This window comes from Aulonocara stuartgranti (genome assembly GCF_965226115.1).
Source record: "Aulonocara stuartgranti genome assembly, chromosome: 7".
Classification (NCBI taxonomy): domain Eukaryota; kingdom Metazoa; phylum Chordata; class Actinopteri; order Cichliformes; family Cichlidae; genus Aulonocara; species Aulonocara stuartgranti.
This window is the reverse complement of record NC_138945.1, coordinates 58,022,790-58,039,335: the sequence shown is the minus strand read 5'-3', so window position 1 is coordinate 58,039,335 and position 16,546 is coordinate 58,022,790. Positions and strand designations below refer to the sequence as shown.

At 40.0% G+C, this 16,546-nt stretch overlaps 1 protein-coding gene across 1 annotated transcript; it reads left to right on the top strand.

Moving 5' to 3' along the window:
• Window positions 1-14,263: 14,263 nt before the first annotated feature.
• On the top strand, window positions 14,264-16,163 carry LOC309709791 (ras-related and estrogen-regulated growth inhibitor-like protein). The gene is made up of 4 exons (XM_082538619.1): window positions 14,264-14,367; window positions 14,460-14,513; window positions 14,606-14,682; window positions 15,116-16,163. The coding sequence occupies exons 1-4, from the start codon at window positions 14,319-14,321 to the stop codon at window positions 15,539-15,541; spliced, it is 606 nt and encodes a 201-aa protein (XP_082394745.1). The 5' UTR covers window positions 14,264-14,318; the 3' UTR covers window positions 15,542-16,163.
• Window positions 16,164-16,546: the final 383 nt, after the last annotated feature.

The window sequence follows — 16,546 nt, the reverse complement described above, 5'->3', positions numbered from 1 at the left end:
AATGTGGATTATTTTTAAACAAACACAATTTATTATGTATTAGCCTATTGTTTTATTCAGTAGGCTATTACATGTTTGTGATCGGTAGCAGAAGTTGCAACCGACAGTATGTGCAAGTGTGTGTGTATGAACTGGACATACTTTGCAAACTGCCTGTCAACAACCACAGTTGGACTATAAATAGCCCGTACACAGAGGTCCTATGAATGTCAACACTAGAAGTACAGTATAGTAGATGTAAAAAATTTTTTTAAAAAGACATCAAAACAAAAGTTGTTGCGGACCAAAATTGCACCTCCAAAAAATGACTTAAAAAGACGTCACTACAACGTCACTTTGTGCATGGGGCAGACCAGTGAAACTCCAGTTTCTGTCAGTGTAAAAAGTTGAACTATGTATTGAGATATCTTAATATGACACAAATAAGAGCAATTTAAACATTATGTGTCAGTTTTTCTACATGGTAAAGAACTGCTGCTGTAGTAAATCTAAAAAATCATTCTTCTCATCATCATTTGAGCGATGATTGTAAGAATGTTTGTAAAATTACAGAAACCTATAATCCAATTACACAGCAAAATCTCCAGTGTTAAATTAACACTGGAGAGTGTCTATATGGGTCCACACCTCTGAGTGTTAAATACAACACCGTTGAGTGTTAAATTAACACTTTTGACAGTGTTATATGTTTAAAAGTAACCTAGTCAGTTTTGAAGATTAACAATGGCTAACACTGAGCAGTGATGATTTTCTAACACTGGAATATTTCTAACATTTTGAGTTATTTTCCAGTGTTAGACAATGTTACATGTTGTAAATATTTCTTAACAAAATGCAGTAGTTTATGATATTCTGTGATCACTAGATGTTTTATATTATTAAACAATACGATATATTTAATTAAGATATATGAATGACAATGCAAGTTTAGCAGTTCAAAAAATTCTACATAGGAACAAGTTATTTAGATGTATCACCACTTTGCCAGGGTCTGGAAGAAGACCCAAATTGCCAACCTCATAGGAAATTACTTAGAATATTCAGGAACAACCAAGGAACCACTCAGGCTCAAGCCTGCCATGAACTGGAAACTGCTGGAACACCACAGTGTCACTGTCCACAGTGAAGTGAGTTTCACGTCATCGTAAATCGAGAGGGTGCTGACTAAGACCGAGGAGCCTGCTCCAAAACTGACACCTTTTTGCTTGACTGAAATTTGCAGCTGTCCACATGGACAAGCAAAATGCCTTCTTGAGAAGAATTTTGTGGTCAGATGAGAAAAAGATTGAGGTATTTGGCATGACAAGAGGTACGTTTGGAAGAGTAAAGGTGAGGCTTTCAAGTCTTAAGAATACTGTATCAACTGTTAAGCGTGGTGGTGGTGGCATCATGTTCTGGGGCTGTTTTGCTTCAAGTAGTACTGCTACAGAGTGGTCAGAAATCCAACCAGAATTATACCAGAAGGTTTGTGATGACTACCAAATGCTTCTGGTTGAGGTGCAACTTGCTAAGGGACATTTAACCAAACATTAACAGGGGTGTATCTATACTTGTATGAGTACCTGTATGTATACTTTTGACCCTGTGTGGGATAAAGAAAATCTAAAACAAATTCAAACGTGTTCATCCAATTCTTTAAAAAAACAGTCCAAAATTACCATGACATGATGTGTGCATAAACCTTTTGCCAGAAGAACTGCTGTAGGTAACATTATGACACAGGCAACTTTTTCCCCTTATATTTGCATTTTACACCCATCATACACTTATCAACTTATCATTCCTTATCTTTTTAAGCTGACTTCTCAGAATAAAGCTGTAACTATCTTTACTAGTGCTACCATTGTTGCAGCTTGGTTGCTTGGTTGTTGTAGCATGTACAGGTTTCTTATTTCAACAACATTAGATTGGTGGATATTCTCGCCGAAGTTCATTGCATGTTCTTCTTCTTTGAGTGTGGAACGTTTTCAACGTGACATCCTGAGACTCTGGGTGCCGATCAATGCTGCTGAGCTTAAATTTCACTTGGAGGGAGCTGCCTCTGCAGAGGATGTGCTCACTTAAAACGTGCATGGCTGAAGGAATGTTTTCGCTGGAGAACCCCCAACATGTTTCCCGTGGTGTCAAATCACCCTGCCCGCATTCATACTACTCAGTGACTTCAGTGTTTGTTTTTTTTAATGTTTAATCGTGTGCCAAGCACCATAACAAAGACACAAATTTAAAACTCAACTTTAGCTGCTGGAACGCAGCTATGTAAGCCAGTGACGTATGCTTAACTGTTAAATATGTGACTATAGTTCTCTCAACATTGATCCCTAAATTCTTACGACACAGATAAGATGAGAAAGAGAGTGAGACCCAAATGGTGCAGCAATATCTAATGTCATAATCTGTGAGCAAGGACAAATGAAGTTTAATCACTTACTCAATTTTACCCCCTTTTAGACTTTAGCAGAGATCTTAAGGGTGTATAAAAACTGCATGAAAGTAAGGAAAGCCAAATGGCATTCAGTAGGGAGTTGATGAAATGTCACCAGGCACTTATTGTGATTGTGTCCATTCTAAATATAGCTTCCTGCTGTCTGTTCTATATTTCAAACTGTTTCGTGCTGCTGCACTGATCTCTATTTTTACACCAATATCAAAAGAGAGGGCAGCGTGTGATTTTAAAATAGCGTAATATTATCTGTGTCACTGGGGAGAGGGTTTCAAGCATGACACACATAAAGCAACATGGTCTGGTTTCCTTTCCATGGTAAAGTCAAGCCAGTGGCTATATTTGCTTATTTACAAACGCAAAATGGCCTTTGATAAGCTTGCTGTTTTCCTGACTTTGTGCCAAATTGTTGTTTCTGAACGCAATCCACATCAGCCAAATGTTGCATTCTCATATTTGATGATATCTTTGAACAATAGCTAAGGATTCTTCAAGGGAGAATTCCAGGTAATGTGCGACTCACCTCGAATGAATTCACAAGCATACAAAATGTAACTGCTAAAACCAGTCCAGCGAGTTGGATGGTGCACATGAAAAAAGTCACCTAAGGAAACTGACTTTTGAGCCAGCTGAGCATGGGAAAAATGCACTGGAAAGTTTTGAGTTACAAGTGAGGTAAGATGGAAACAATGGCAGGACAGATCGAGGAGATCACAAATGGAAACTTCCGAGAGGACATTTGAGTCAGACTATTTTTTTTTTCTTGCGTTGCCCTTTATTTGCCTGTCAAAACAATATATGCAAACATGAGTTTGCTTCACTCAGACGGCAAGTAAATAGACTGGTTCCTATACAGCGCTTTTCTACTTGAACACTCAAATCAAAACAAAACAAAAGAAAATGCCACAGTTAACAATATTCATAGAAGCTTTTTCATAGAAGCTGTTTTATACACGTAAGTGCTTTCTATCTAATATTCACACTCCAACGAATGCATTGTGGAGCAAGTTTTGGTTTATTATCATGTCTAAGGCTACTTTGGCATTCAGACTGGAGGAGCCAGAGATCAAACCAATCTTTTAACTAGTAGATGACGTGCTCCACCTCCTGAGCTACAGCCACCGACAGCAAGAAAGAGTCAAGGCCCTCTGATCTCATCTTCATATGACCTGGGTGAACTGTATCGAGATGGATATTATCCCAAAGTACTGTTTAAGTGTTGTGGGATAATCCCACGGTTGCACTTGAAACTGAAACATCCTTAAGGTCATGGCAAACAGATTGGAACACTAAAATTCAGAGTTAGTTAAAGAGCTTACTGCAAGAATTTTTATATACTGTGTAGCTTGTGCTACGACGTTTAGAAAAAACACCTTATGCAACCAGCAGCCACAGGCCTCTGAACCATCTTACCACAATGTGCTGCAGCTGAACTCAAACTCATTTAGTCTGCCCCCATGAGATACTCACTGTATGCAAAGTGCATGTTTGGACTTGGTTTATGTGTTTGGAGACAATCATATTATCTGTTCATATAATTGCAGGTGCTGTTGAGTTTCTTCTTCACAGTTGCTTCATCATCACTTTTCCAGGCCTGATATCACCTTAAATTACACCTCACCCGACAGCAAGGCACTGTTCTGGATATTTTGAAAACCATGCATTATACATCTAATTTCAAATCTGGGTATGATATTTAAATGATGTAGAAAAGCTGTTTAAAAAAAAAAAGAAGTAAGAATGTTTTTTTGATTCCAGTTAGACATGAGAGTTTATGCTATGCCTGTTTATGCCCTGTCCTTATCTTCAACGTCATGCTGCTCTATTGTATCTTAATTGTCCCTTGGGGATTGTTATGATCCAATGTTGTCAGTGTTTTGTTTTATGCGTGACTCCTCCCACCAGAGGATGGCTGTGGGTTTTTCCCCCTTCTCTTTTAGGAGTTGGACACCTGGGCGTGCCTGCCGAGTAGTTGGGTGGAGTCTCTTCCTGTCCTTGGATTGGATAATTGGCTAATCACCTCCAGTATTTAGCTACCAGATGACAGCCACCTGGCTCCCTCTCTACTAGCCTCCACCACCCAACAAATAGCATGAGCTTTTGATTTGGTTTTTTGATAGAGTGTCTGTGCCCAGTGAGTTGCAAGTATAAACGTGTGTGTATGTGTTGGTATCTTAGTTTTGTAAATAGCTGTAAATAGATTTGTAAAGTAGCAACTGAGTATTTTGTTCACCTTGTATATATTGTTCACTGCAGCAGCCTAGTAGGCGTGAGAAGCCATTTTTGTTGATTAAGTTTTCTCCTGTTTTTCATGTAGAAAGTTAGGTAAGTGAATTGTCTTTTGTTTGGTTTTCATTTTGTGTAGGAAAGCATAGGGACCATTAGGGAGTTTTGTTTGTTATTTTTGGCACTGCTCACTGCTGAAGCAAATAAATGGCTGCTTAGCATTTTAGAAGATACTATTGTTTGGGTTCTTGTTTTGTTGGAGCGGGAGTGGGCCAATTTTTTGTTGCGTCTATTACACGTCTAGACAAAGAACGTAACAGGATAAATAAAGTCTTTCTGATTCTATATCCTCTCAGTTGTTACTTCATTAGTTAAATCTTGTTAGTACAGGATGGAGCCATCTTTTGCCAGATCCAACAAGGTGCTGGGAACTTGGAGGTTTTGGTCCAGATTGACAAAATGGCATCACACAGTTGATGGCGTGGCGCCTGGTTTGGTCTTCTGCTGCTGAAGACCATCTGATTCAAGGTTCAACGTGACTAAAGCAGTCTGACCATTCTTCTCCGACCTCTGACATGAGGTATTTTCTCAGAAACAACCAAGTCACACACAGAGTTACTTACATCACCTTTCTCCTCTACTGTGTTTTCAGCTCAAGCATGTCATCTTGAACACACCTACAGGTCTAAACGTCTTGAGCTGCTGTAATATGAATGATTAGATATTTATGTTAAAAAAAACAAGTGGAAAAGGTGTTTTTATTAGAAACAACAAAAAAAAGACATTCAACTCCAAACAAACCATTCAGAGAGTGCTGAACCATATAAATGTTGAACTAAAGAACTTCAGTACTCCCAATTACATGTATTTGTTGAAGATAATTTCTTTGAATTTCAGGAGTGGGACCAAACCTCCATACATGCCCCTTCGTGTTCTATATTTATATACGACACTCCTGTTCATTCTCACTTTTGTGCCTCACCCTCCCTCCACTTTTTCAATTAATTCCCTTGCCCGGCCCAGGAGCCACCGCCAGTCCCCTCTGAGGCCTTCCCCAAACTGCAGCCTCAATTTATGTTCAAGCCATCTGCCGTTACCTACTAGAAATGCTGTCGAACCCAAAATGAGGATGTGGTTCCAGATAGTGAATGTATGTATATAAAGTATTTCATATCACAAGACAGCAAGAAAAAACCAAATTCCTTTCAGCACATAAGCTTTCTTCAGATACACATTTGGGTGTAGCCCTTGTAAAATGTCACTAGGACCTTGTTTGTAGCCGATATACACAGATACCCCGAAGATCTTGCTTTATATCTAAAACCTGTGTGTATTTTATTGTAAGATCTAGATAAAATAGGTGTAGATAAATAATAAATGCATTTGAACTAAAACCCTTAATCAGAAACACAGTGAGCACTCCTCCAGTGGAAGAAGTGTATTGGATGAGGATGGAGTGCTGTGAGTGGAAGAACTATACATTTAGTCATGCAAACTTTTAGTCATGTGAATTACCACATTGCCTGTAATCCCTTTAATTAAAGACTTCTAGTCTTTGTTACGACTGGCAATTATGGAGGAATAGATCCATAAATCCAGTGTCACCACTCTGCACTCACAGGGGAAGTTAAAGCAAAGCATTGTTTAAGATCCGCTACATTATCCACAAAGTTAGATTTGACAGCTGCCCTTATTAGACAGAGTAACGGCACTCTGCAGTACAGCCTTAAGCATGAAAGAACTGAAACAGTTCTGTAGGCTTCACTCAGCACATTTCATTGCTCATTTTGCAGGGAAGATATTTTAGTCAGTGACATTTTGATTGTCAGCGTTTGGCAAGTGGTGGGCTGATAATTCACATTGGAAAGCTGACTAATTGGGCACCACGTCCAAAAGACTCGCTGTCACTGGAGGCTGGCCAGAGTTAAGATGATTTCATGCAACTGAAGAGATAATTCACTTGCAAATTTCCCTCGGCAAAGAACGAGATATGCGTGCGAGTTCTCTGGCCTCGATAGTAATCCTGGTCGCAAAGCAGATCTTTGCTGTTTTTTCCTCACATTCTTAGTTTTAGTTCAAATTTCTCATTATTTCAATACTTCCTGGTACCCTCAACACAGACATGAAGTCTGATGGCACTGCTGGGGCAGACAGTTTGAGCTCAATCAAGTAAATCTATGCAAATAAAGAGGAATCATGTCGCCCAACCTTCCTGTCTGCAAAAGGTATGCAAACATGCAAGTCATCTGACCGACCTCTGTTCTATGACAAATTTGCAATATAATGTGTATAAATATTAAATGGCAGCCGTTTTTTAATGACAAGTAAAAATATATATACTCCCTAGCCATTTTTACACATATATAGAACTTTAGTAAACAAGAACAAATGTCTGTTTTTATCCTCAGCTAAGTATAAAATTTAAAAATTTTCATTGATGAGGTTTTCATGAGTAAAGCCTTGATATATTTATTTATTTTTAAAGTTTTCATGAGCATTCATTTGGAGTAGTTTCTGGTCACCTAAATACTGTGTGTCCTCACTGTCCTTAACTAGTATATGTGCGCCAGATTTCATTGACTAATTGTTAACTATGTGTATTTGGTGCTGGACAGTTTCGAAAATTGGATTTAATGGAGTTCTCTAAGAATCGGGCATATATATACAAGATTTACAAAATCTTGTTTCCATCCAAATAGTTTTAGATACTACTTTGTGCTTTTGCAAAATAATGGCTAGAATAGTAGACAATTTACTAAAAAAGTGTGCCTGTAATTGTATAATTTTCTTTGTGTTGAAAATATCCTGTGTCACAAGCTAAGACCAAACATGGAAATGATAGGAGAGGACTTTATGTAAAATTCTGACGAGCTCTCAGGGGCCATTACAAACCACTTACCATATTTATACTATGAAATATTCAAGCAGCACTTTTCCCAGCAAGCACATAACCATTCTTGAAAGTCAAATGCAACCAAACTAAATGCAACATGTGAACATATGGTCGCTTTGCAGTGGGACAGCAGCCTCGAAGATATGCTTTTAGGTAAAGTCGAGTCAAGCGATGTGCAGTTAAATCACATTTGTATATGTCAAATAGGGGAACTTAAACAAGTTATATTTCAAATCAGATGCAAGCTAAAAACAGGATTTAAATGAGGACTCTGTAAAGCATTGTAGTTGTTTACTAGCCACTCTCCATTTTTGCTGGACTTTGTTTTGAGCAGGCACTCTGGTTGTCTTTTCCTGCCAATACTGGAAAGGATAGAGGTGGATTAATTGTCTCAGTAATTCTAATGGTGCAAGTCTGAAAGCTTCTTTCCTGTATGGGAAATGATATGCTAATGGCCTGCTCTTCCCTCTTCTATAGTCCTGTATCACAGCTGTCTGATGAGAGCATCAGCCTATAAGTGCCTGCTAATGATGGATGCTTTCAGTTTTATCAGCTGCAAGCAACTGGCTTCAGTAGTCCTGGTGAAATTATCCCTTTGCTTTGGCCTGAAAAGATCCATCTGTCTTTGTCTTCAGACATCCAGATAATGAGTTCTGTTAGGCATCTTTTCATGATTTGCAAATTTCTGCTGTTACCGTAATACATGTATTCAAAGCCGATCAATTGACAGTTTAAGCTAAATGAATGGAGCGGTACATTGGTTGAACCTATATTTCAGCAACTGTTAATGTCGAGTTAGGAAGGGCACAGATGACATTAGCTATAGTTGGAGTGATATATTGTTATGGTTAACAACTCTATAGTTCTGAAGTTTTTATTTTCTATTTTTTATTATTCTCATCTGCTCAATCAGTATGTAATAAAGCTTGAATAAGAATGGCAATTCACTTTACTTCCATTGCCCAGTACCAAAATAATTTACAGCTAAATAGCTGGATAGTTCTCTCTTGGGATTGCTGTAAACCAAATGCTAAAAGGAGGCTGAACATTGCACTTGCGTCACAGAATGATTCCCCTGAATATGTAAATAGGTAGTCACCACAGTAATGTTTTCCTTCTTAGGGAGGTGAAGATGGTGCAACATGACTTCTTCACAGCAGCAACTGTAACTGTAAGCTACATGGAAAGATATAAACCAGTAAGACAGAGATTAAAAACAAAAATCTGTGCCGACCCTGAGCACACATCTACAAATGCATGCACTAAAAGCTGGGAAATTCCAGCTATTACAATATGATGACATTTCATATACTCGGGCTCTATACACTTTGACTGATTGTGTTACATCTGCATGCCTTCCTCACTGGCCACTCTATTGGTAGCACCTTGCTAGTACTTGGTTGGTCATCACAACTGTCTTAATTCTTCACAGCACCCATTCAACAAGGTATTCCAAGCACTTCCATACTGACATGTTAACATTTTATTCAGTGATGCAAATCTCCTGTTCCAACACATCCCTAAGGGGCTCTATTGGATTTAGATCTGGTGACCAGATCTAAATATATATATATATATATATATATATGAATGCTTTCCAGTGTTTCCATTGGTTTTCCATTCATTGTGAGGATATATATATATATTTTTAACCACATTTCCTTATCATATCCGCAGAAGAAGGAAAGGTAGAATTATCACACACATAAAGCGAGTGTGAGTTAAGTCAGGAAGAAGATTTATTTGCTTAAGCACATACAGATATGAAGCAGGTTCCTGTGAAACAGCCTTTGATGAGAGGACGTTGTTGAGGTTATATTACATAACTATCCAATGAATGTTGCAGAGGTCCATATTATTCCATATTTTAATACAATTTATTTTATTTACAGCATCTTTTCAATGTTATTAGTACAATTTTTAGCATTATCCTAAATAACTTCTATCTTTTATTTCATCTTGGGCATTAAAACTCTGAGCAATGTGCACACATAAGATTAAAACAATGTCTAGCGTCAGTAAGTCCTTAAAAACCTCCTTTCTTAGTTGTGGACGGCTGCATGGTTAACTGCACGAACATTTAGCAATATGCGTCACATGAGAAAGAGTGAAACATGCGCGTCAGTCTGGCACATTGATGAAATTAAAGCTGAGTCTGTGTTGCTGTCACTTGCACACCATGAAAGATGTGTGAATAAACTCTTAGCACATTAGCACAGAGACACATTTGTTTATGATTTAGTCTGTACAGTGGCTGAAATAAATTTTCTATCACAAAGGTTTGTAGTTGTTTTTTTTCTTCCCCCCTTTCTCACCATCTCTTCTCCCCTCTATTTTTCTTTCTCTCCCTCTCTTTCTTTCATTCTTTCTCCCTGTCCTATCCCCCAGTCATGTCTGTCCCATCTGTAACAACCAAAAATTAAATCAAATAAATACATAATTATAATAAAGGTCAATCAAATGGACCAATATGGCAAGGCCATGATGATCCAGTTGGTAAAGTAAATCCGCTTGGCATCTTTCTTGACCTTAAGACAACAACTCTGATGGCTAAAGATCCAAACGGGACAGGCAAAAAAAAAAAAAAGTTTGTAGTTTAACAATTAGCTATAGATTAGCTATAAAGCTAAAGATTTTTGTGTTGTTGCGCCTATTACAGCAAACAAAAGCACAACACATTAGTTTTGACTTTGACTTACTTTTACTTACACGTATTTAATGTTTTGTTGGTTATGTACAATTTAACAGGCAATTAAGGTCAGCAATGTATGATAATATTAATCTAGAGGTCCTCTAAGCACTGTAAGGCAATGCATTTCTTTCAAAATAACCCATCCATCCATCCATCCATCTTCATCCGCTTTGTCCGGGGCCGGGTCGCGGGGGCAGCAGCCTAAGCAAAGAGGCCCAGACCTCCCTCTCCCCAGCCACCTCCTCCAGCTTATCCGGGGGAATACCAAGGCGTTGCCAGGCCAGCCGAGAGATATAATCTCTCCAGCGTGTCCTGGGTCTGCCCCGGGGCCTCCTCCCGGTGGGACATGCCTGGAACACCTCACCCAGGAGGCGCCCAGGGGGCATCCTTGTCAGATGCCCGAACCACCTCAGCTGGCTCCTTTCGATGTGGAGCAGCAGCTGCTCTACTCTGAGCCCCTCCCGGATGGCCGAACTTCTCACCCTATCTCTAAGGGAGAGGCCAGCCACCCTTCGGAGGAAGCTCATTTCTGCCGCTTGTATCCGCGATCTCGTTCTTTCGGTCACTACCCACAGCTCGTGGCCATAGGTGAGGGTAGGGACGTAGATCGACCGGTAAATTGAGAGCTTCGCTTTTACACTCAGCTCCCTCTTCACCACGACGGACCGGTGCAGCGTCCGCATTACTGCAGCTGCAGCCCCAATCCGTCTGTCGATCTCCGGCTCCCTTCTCCCATCACTCGCGAACAAGACCCCGAGATACTTGAACTCCTCCACTTGTGGCAGGAACTCATCCCCGACCCGGAGTGGGCACTCCACCCTTTTCCGGCTGAGAACCATGGCCTCAGATTTGGAGGTGCTGATCCTCATTCCCGCTGCTTCACACTCGGCTGCGAACCGTTCCAGTGCGAGCTGGAGGCCCTCACCCGATGAAGCCAACAGAACCACATCATCTGCAAAAATCAGAGATGAGATTCTGAGGCCACCAAAGCGAAAGCCCTCCGCCACTTGGCTGCGCCTAGAAATCCTGTCCATAAAAATTATGAACAGAACCGGAGACAAAGGGCAGCCTGGCGGAGCCCATCACCCACCGGGAACGAGTCCGACTTATTGCCGGCAATGCGAACCAAGCTCTTGCAACGGTTGTATAGGGATCGAATGGCCCGTAGCAATGGGCCAGACACCCCATATTCCCGCAACACCTCCCACAGCACACCCCGAGGGACACGGTCGAATGCCTTCTCCAAGTCCACAAAACACATGTAGACTGGTTGGGCAAACTCCCATGCACCCTCAAGTATCCTGGAGAGGATAAAGAGCTGGTCCAGTGTTCCGCGACCAGGACGAAAACCGCATTGTTCCTCCTGTATCCGAGGTTCGACTAACGGACGAACTCTCCTTTCCAGCACCCTGGCATAGACTTTCCCAGGGAGGCTGAGGAGTGTGATCCCCCTGTAGTTGGAACACACCCTCCGGTCCCCTTTCTTAAAGATGGGGACCACCACCCCGGTCTGCCAGTCCACAGGTACTGCCCCTGATCTCCACGCAACATTGCAGAGGCGTGTCAACCAGGACAGCCCTACAACGTCCAGAGCCTTCAGGAACTCGGGGCGGACCTCATCAACACCAGGGGCTCTGCCACCAAGGAGTTGTTTAACTGCCTCAGTGACCTCGCCCCCGGAAATTGGCGGGTCATTCCCCTCATCCCCAGACTCTGCTTCCTCCTCGGAAGACGTGTCAGTGGGATTAAGGAGGTCCTCGAAGTATTCCTTCCACCGCCTGACAATTTTCTCAGTCGACGTCAGCAGCGCTCCGCCAGCACTATACACTCAAAATAAACCGATTTCCTTATTTTTGGTTATCATATATTTAACTTTTTTTTGTGTACCTTCTTTATTTATTCCATATTACATGGAGCAACTCCATGAATTTCATAAATGTTGCACCTGCACCAGCCAGGAAATTTAATAATCCTCTGAAGTATGTGCTGTATTTCACACAGATATGCTGCAATGACAAAAGTCATTGCAGCTGACAGCCTGGGAAAATATGAGTTTATTATTAATCTGATTTATTAAAATCACTGCAGAAACAACTTTGCTTCAAAGTTATGTGCCTGCTATTTATAAATTGCATGAGCACATATTTTAATTATGATGAATTTGTTTTAGATGAGCACATGGTTTATGAAGGTCATACGTTTGGCTTCATTTATTAGAATTAAGAAGCCAATGCTGCAATTGCTAAAACCTCCTATGATAAATGAAGGCATTCAAATGCAAAATTAAGCAGTCTTTCCAACATAACGAAAGCCTATTATACCTTTATTTTTTTTATAATCGCAGTTAATTCACACTCATCGCACCAGTAAACAAAGGTTAGTGAGGACTACTATAAATACCAGCTATGAAATCACATAAATGCTATAGTATTACAGGTACATGGTTAGCATACAAATATTTTAATACTTGAGTTTTTGGAGCTTCGGTCGGGTTAAAGTCATTGATAAAAGTTAAGAAAAAGACAGTCATGTACTGCAATAATGTTTGGACAACTTACCCCCCCCCCCCAACAACAACAACAAGCAGTTGACACAAAACATTTTAGACTAATGAACTAAGAATGATTTGGTCCTGTGTGATTTAGAGTAACTTTTCCCTCTATGACTAAGCTACACAAGAAACCAGGTTAGAGGAGAAATCAGATTAAAGCAGGAAATTGCGGCATGCAGAGGGGGGAAACTAAAGCTGATAACATCGAATCAAACACACACAGATGTGTTTCCAACACTTGAGAGGACAATATATTGTATCTTATTTTTTGTTGACTTAACCTAACTGCTGCTCATCTCACTGTAACTTTGACCAGAAGTAACTCATTAACCAAAGTCTGAAATTCCTTTCAGACTTAGGTCATACCTTGTGGGAACTTGTAGTTTGTCCCCATAAGGAGGTAAAGTTGCAGATGCACGTTCCCAAAATAATAGTAATACAAGGACACACACAAATACACATATGTGTCTTTCTTAGCTATCACTACAAACTTAAATCTAAATCTAACCTTAGGCTCTAAGACCAACTATTAACCCCCTGATCAACACTTCAAAGTGCAGTGACCTCATATATGTACTCACTCCCAAGATTTAAAACTCAGGCTGGTCCTCACAAACGCAGCTATACAAGTACACATCCCACCTCACACACACAAGAAGGCATGCGTTACAGCGTGTCTGTGCAAACAGCCAATTATCTGAGAGTCTTTTTCTGGACAACCAATCGGTGATCAGCAGCAGCATCCGCTCTGTTTTTTCTGGTTTCAGGAAGCAAAATTGTGTGCAGCAGAAGAAAACATGAACTCTTGTTCCACCTTGTGGCTGTTTTAAATATCCCCCCAAAAACAAAGATGTTCTTCTTCTTAAAGAGTGGACACGCAACAGATCCTGCTTATACCACGTTGTTTAGTTTCTCAGGTTCTCAGGATTTATTATACTTCATTACGATGCATTAGTTGTAGCTCAATGAACTCAAGTAAACCCTTTCTGAGGTTAAAATAATTATTGTGATCTATATTTTAGAGTATTAGAGTGTTGTCCACATCAATCTTCAATCATAAACAAAAATCCAGCATTAAAACTTTACTAATTAATAGATTACAGAATTATTTTTTCTATCCTTCATAGCTTTTAAAACTGCAGCAGTTGTGTAGATTATTTAGGAAAAGCTGTATTTGCCTGTTTAAAGCTTAGTTTCCTCTCAGATGATATAATAGAATTAAGCTCATGTGGCATACAGTGGAAATGAGGTTATCTGACGTAATGACAGAACCATTTTGGACTTTACTCCCTCTGCTTCAGCGCACTCCACAGGAGAGACGCAAGCGAGGAACCACGTGAGGGAGACATCATTAAGTTACTGCTGTTGTTGTTGATGGTGGTGGTGTGGGGGGTGGAAGTGGTTGGGGTTTGTTTACCCCGCCCACCTGTCTGCCGTATAATAACTGCTGTCAGACGGCAGCAGTGGCACAGCAGCAGCCTCCTCAGAGAGGCACAATACAGCTGTTTCATTGAATATGGATGCCAACATTGTTGTTATGGGGATGGAGAGCGTTGGGAAATCAGGTAAAAAACAAACAAACACATTTTCAGTGGAGATGAGAGGTTACACTTACGTCTCTTTTCCACACAGTGAACTAAAGTTTGTGTCTTTTTAGCGCTGACTGTCCGCCTGTTAACTCGGAGATTCATTGGAGAGTATGGAGATATTGGTAAGTGCCCACTCTTTATTTTATTTATTTATTGTTAACTTTGATGCATTGATGCCTTAAACATCTCCTAAACTATCTTTTGTGTCTTGCAGAATCAATCTACAGCCACAGCTTCATAGTAGATGGGAGGGCGGTCACTCTCAATATTTGGGATTCACATTATTCTCAGGTAAGAACTTCAATATGTTGTTACTAATTCTAATTTTTCTATTTAAAAACTCCCGTTTCTTGATATATAGTGTTTAAAAATTTAAAAGAAATCCCAGTCTAAGTAAAAGCAAAGGTATTAGTGCTGGTATAAGGTAAATATATTAAAAGTAAAAGTAGGCTGTTCCTTTTATTCTAATATTATTTTTAAAATTATCTTAAAGTTCGAAGAACATTTTGAATGTGTGAGCTGGTCATGATAGCAATAAATAAAAAACTAAATATCTATAAGCTCGTGTCTGTAAGTCCTAGAAATGGAGTATCACAAAATAAAAATTTAAAATGACTGACTGTCTTGTTTTTGTACAAAAATATAAAATGCTAGGACAAATGTACTTTGTTGCTTTCTGCCTCCAACTGTTGCTTAATATGAACTTCAGTGTGTGGTTTTGCAGGATTTCTCTGCAGACTCGTCACTCTTTGAGAAGAAGGTGCGATGGGCCGATGGCTTTGTTCTGGTCTACAGCATCTGCGACAGGGCCAGTTTCAACACAGTTAGCAGGCTCATTCAGACTATCAAATCCACCAAGGACTGCCTGAGTGCAGACAAAGTACCCATAGTGATTGTGGGTAACAAAAGGGACCTGCACCACAGACGGACAGTGACGAGCGAAGAGGGCCGGCTGCTGGCTCTCAACACAGACTGCCAGTTCTATGAGGTGTCAGCCGCCGAGAACTACCACAGTGTCCTCATGGTCTTTCACGGCCTGGTGGACAGATTGAAGGATGCCAAGCTAACCACGAAGAAGCCTCTAAGGTTGAAGGGCATAGTGAAAAGCATGTCTGCAGTGTTTGCCAGGAGACGGACTGAGTCGTTTTAGTAGAAATGTGACAAAAGAAGAGGAGACTCCATCAGGTGGATATCTGTCAGTGAAACATTACCGCGTGTCGCATGTGTGTTAAAAAAAAACTCTATAAAAAGGTAAAAGCTGTTATGCTTCAGAGAACATGGGCACAAAACAATTTCACAGAGGTTACAGATGCTTTCTGCACTTTAACTGCACTTAAGTTAACATAGTGTCATTCTTCATCCAGCCTCTTGCCATTTAAAATCCAAAAGTGTGCAGCGATGTATGAATTGTGTTTGCAGTGTATGTGTGTTTTACAAGATTTTTTCAGATGTGGCTTCAGATCCAAAGAAATTCTATGCACAAACTAAATGTGCCTTTACTTATTATGTATATGCCAAAGATCATTTCTCATGATTAGAGTGAAAGTTTCTTCTCCCGAAAAAAGTGGCTGAAAAGTGCTAAATCCGTTAATTAATTCTTGGAAGTGACGCGTAATATTTCTATTTATTCAAGTCTAAACACTGTAAACGAACAACTGAATAAAGTGGTTTTTTGTCAAAGTGTTTTATATCTTTATGTTTGGTTGTTTGACTGTAAGTCAGTCCCTGAAATATACTGTTTGTATGAAGTTATAAGAATTTTAAATAAACCATGTGCAGAAAGATTTTCTATTGCGCTTGTTTGTTTTACAGTTATTGATTCCTGCTCACCCCAAAATGAGTGAGGATCCTGTGTGTACTTGAGATCAGCAAAGTCTATTCTGGTGGATACTCGGCTAAAACATTCACACCCATGTCTCAAAACTGTCTCACAACTTAACAGCACATCACACTTCGTGTTATGATTGTTTGAGACCTGGATTGTTGCAGTTATTCAAGAATAGATTTGCAGTTTTTTGTACAGCTTCCACATCCACATGAACACATCGACTTTTAATTTTTGCTTAATCCCACCAGTTCACTTTTCTCACACTGCACTAGCTATACCAAATAATTGGCCAAAAGTGTGTATCAAAGCATAGGCTCAACGAGTCAC